Below are 2,500 nucleotides of genomic sequence, written 5' to 3'. Positions count from 1 at the left end.
ACTCCGGCAATTGAACTGCCATTTGTTGGTTAAATGTTTTAATTAGTGTTTTTTCCATTTTCTTTTCACCCTTGTATGTTTTCTCTCTCTGACCATCTTGCCCAGTGTATACATATGACTTCTGAATACAAGATGTATGAGAACAGATATGACTTATATTAAATATTGCTTTCCAGCAGATGGACGGTGTTTCTGGAATAGAAATACATCGGAGGGACATCTTATTATATCTCCAGATTGTAAGGCAGAAGATACGGACATTCCACAATATTCTCCGAAAGTGAACGCTTACTGGTGGACAAGATCCACAGATCCTTCTAATCCTGAGGAACCTTCTGATGAATCCCATACTATGACTTCAGATGTCCATCCAAGATCAATGGATCCTTCTAATCCTGAGGAACCTGCTGATAAATCCCATACTATGACTTCAAATGTCCATCCAAGTTCTCACAGATCACCAGATCCATCCAATCCCCAGATATCTTCTTCAAGCCATAAGAGGGTTCACACAGGAGAGCGTTCACTGATATGTTCAGAGTGCGGGAAATCTTTCACTTCAAGCACAAACCTTCTTAGGCACCAGAGATGTCACACTGGTGAGCGCCCCTATCCATGTTCAGAGTGCGGGAAATGTTTCATTCAGAAACAACAACTTATTGTACACCAGAGAATTCACACCGGTGAGCGTCCCTATCCATGTTCAGAGTGCGGGAAAAGTTTCATTCGAAAAGCAGTCCTGATTTCCCATAAAAGAATTCACACGGGTGAGCGTCCTTTCTCTTGTTCAGAGTGCGGGAAAGGTTTCATTAAAAAAGCATCCCTTATTATACACCAGAGAAATCACACAGGTGAGCGTCCTTATTTATGTTCAGAGTGCGGGAAATGTTTCCTTGAAAAGAAATGCCTTCTTACACATCAGGTAATTCACACGGGCGAGCGTCCTTATTCATGTTCAGAGTGCGGGAAATGTTTCACTCAGGAAGGAGCACTTTTTACACATCAGAAAATTCACACAGGAGAGCGTCCTTATCCATGTTCAGAGTGTGGGAAATCCTTCATTCATCTAAGAGACCTTGTTCAACACCAGAAAATTCACACAGGTGAGCGTCCTCATCCATGTCCAGAGTGCGGGAAATCCTACATTCATAAAAAAGACCTTGTTAAACACCAGAAAATCCACACGGGTGAGCGTCCTAATTCATGTTCAGAGTGCGGGAAATGTTTCAAGGCGAAAGAACACCTTGTGCAACACCAGAGACTTCACACAGGTCCGGATCTTTCGCTCAGGAAGGAGCAATTGTTGAACATCGGAGAAGTCACACAGGTGAACGCCCTTATGCATGTCCAGAGTGCCGGAAATCTTTCTCTTGTACAGGAGGCCTTGTTGAACACCGGAGAATTCACACTGGTGAGCGTCCCTATTCATGTTCAGAGTGCGGAAAATGTTTCAATGTGAAAGGACACCTTGTGCAACACCAGAGAATTCACACGGATGAGCGTCCTTCTTCATGTCCAGAGTGCGGAAAATTTTTCAATCATAAAGGAAACCTTCTGAAACACCAGAGAAGACACACCGCAGAGCGGCCTTATTGAATTCAGAGTGCGGAAAATAGTATACAGATCAAAAAAATCTGAGACATCAGAGAGAACCCACCTGCTGATTCTTATGACAAATGGACGATGACTTTTCCAGGTGGAACTGTTGAGTCCATAGAACATCTGGAGGACAAGAAATTGTTCCTCAAAGGGGCACATCCCGGGAAAAGTGATATTTCATTTCTAGGTGGAGTTTGATGGAGCGAGTCTTCCCTTGTCTTCTTCTATTTCTTGGAGACTCTGATGATGGGACATACCAAGAGAACAAATGTTACCCTACGAGCCTCAGATTCTCCTAGGGAGGGGGTCAGATAGTCCCAAGTGGTGTACAAAGCACATCACAGTACATTGGGGGGTATGGTAAGAATGTTTTAGTTTTTAGGGGTGCGGTGTGATCGGTATAAACCCATAAGGAATAAATTATAGGAACACGGATCTCATATGAAATAGTACTGAGCTAGTCCAATATTTACACCGACAGCACCATGAAAATTGCCCATTGGTGGTCAGTTGGAGAAAAGCTCACATACACTATATTACCAAAAGTATTGGGATGCCTGCCTTCACTTCCTGTCCTGACTACGTCCCCAGCACACACCCTGACCATAGAAGGAGGTCTCATCCAGGATTTGGTTAATTATTTAGTGAACAATGTGTGGTGGGGATGTAGACCCTGATCATAGAAGAATATCTCTACCAAGATGTGGTTATTATTGAGGGAACAATGTGTGGTGGGGATGTAGACCCTGATCATAGAAGAATGTCTCATCCAGGATGTGGTTATTATTGAGGGAACAATGTGTGGTGGGGATGTAGACTCTGATCATAGAAGACTGTCTCTACCAAGATGTGGTTATTATTGAGGGAACAATGTGTGGTGGGGACGTAGACCCTGATCATA

General features: G+C 43.4%; 1 protein-coding gene across 1 annotated transcript in view; it reads left to right on the top strand.

The window, feature by feature from the left end:
- Positions 1-2,500, top strand: part of LOC141105167 (uncharacterized) — a 23,505-nt gene that overhangs the window by 19,733 nt on the left and 1,272 nt on the right. Inside the window, exons 6-7 of the mRNA XM_073595058.1 lie at positions 540-1,271; positions 1,328-2,500. The exon at positions 1,328-2,500 is cut by the window's right edge and continues 1,272 nt beyond it. Coding sequence (XP_073451159.1) covers positions 540-1,271; positions 1,328-1,596 — 1,001 coding nt within the window. The 3' untranslated portion in view covers positions 1,597-2,500. The remainder of the gene's footprint in view (positions 1-539; positions 1,272-1,327) is intronic.

Source organism: Aquarana catesbeiana, linkage group LG08 (assembly GCF_042186555.1).
Source record: "Aquarana catesbeiana isolate 2022-GZ linkage group LG08, ASM4218655v1, whole genome shotgun sequence".
NCBI lineage: Eukaryota > Metazoa > Chordata > Amphibia > Anura > Ranidae > Aquarana > Aquarana catesbeiana.
This window is presented reverse-complemented; position numbering and strand designations above follow the sequence as displayed.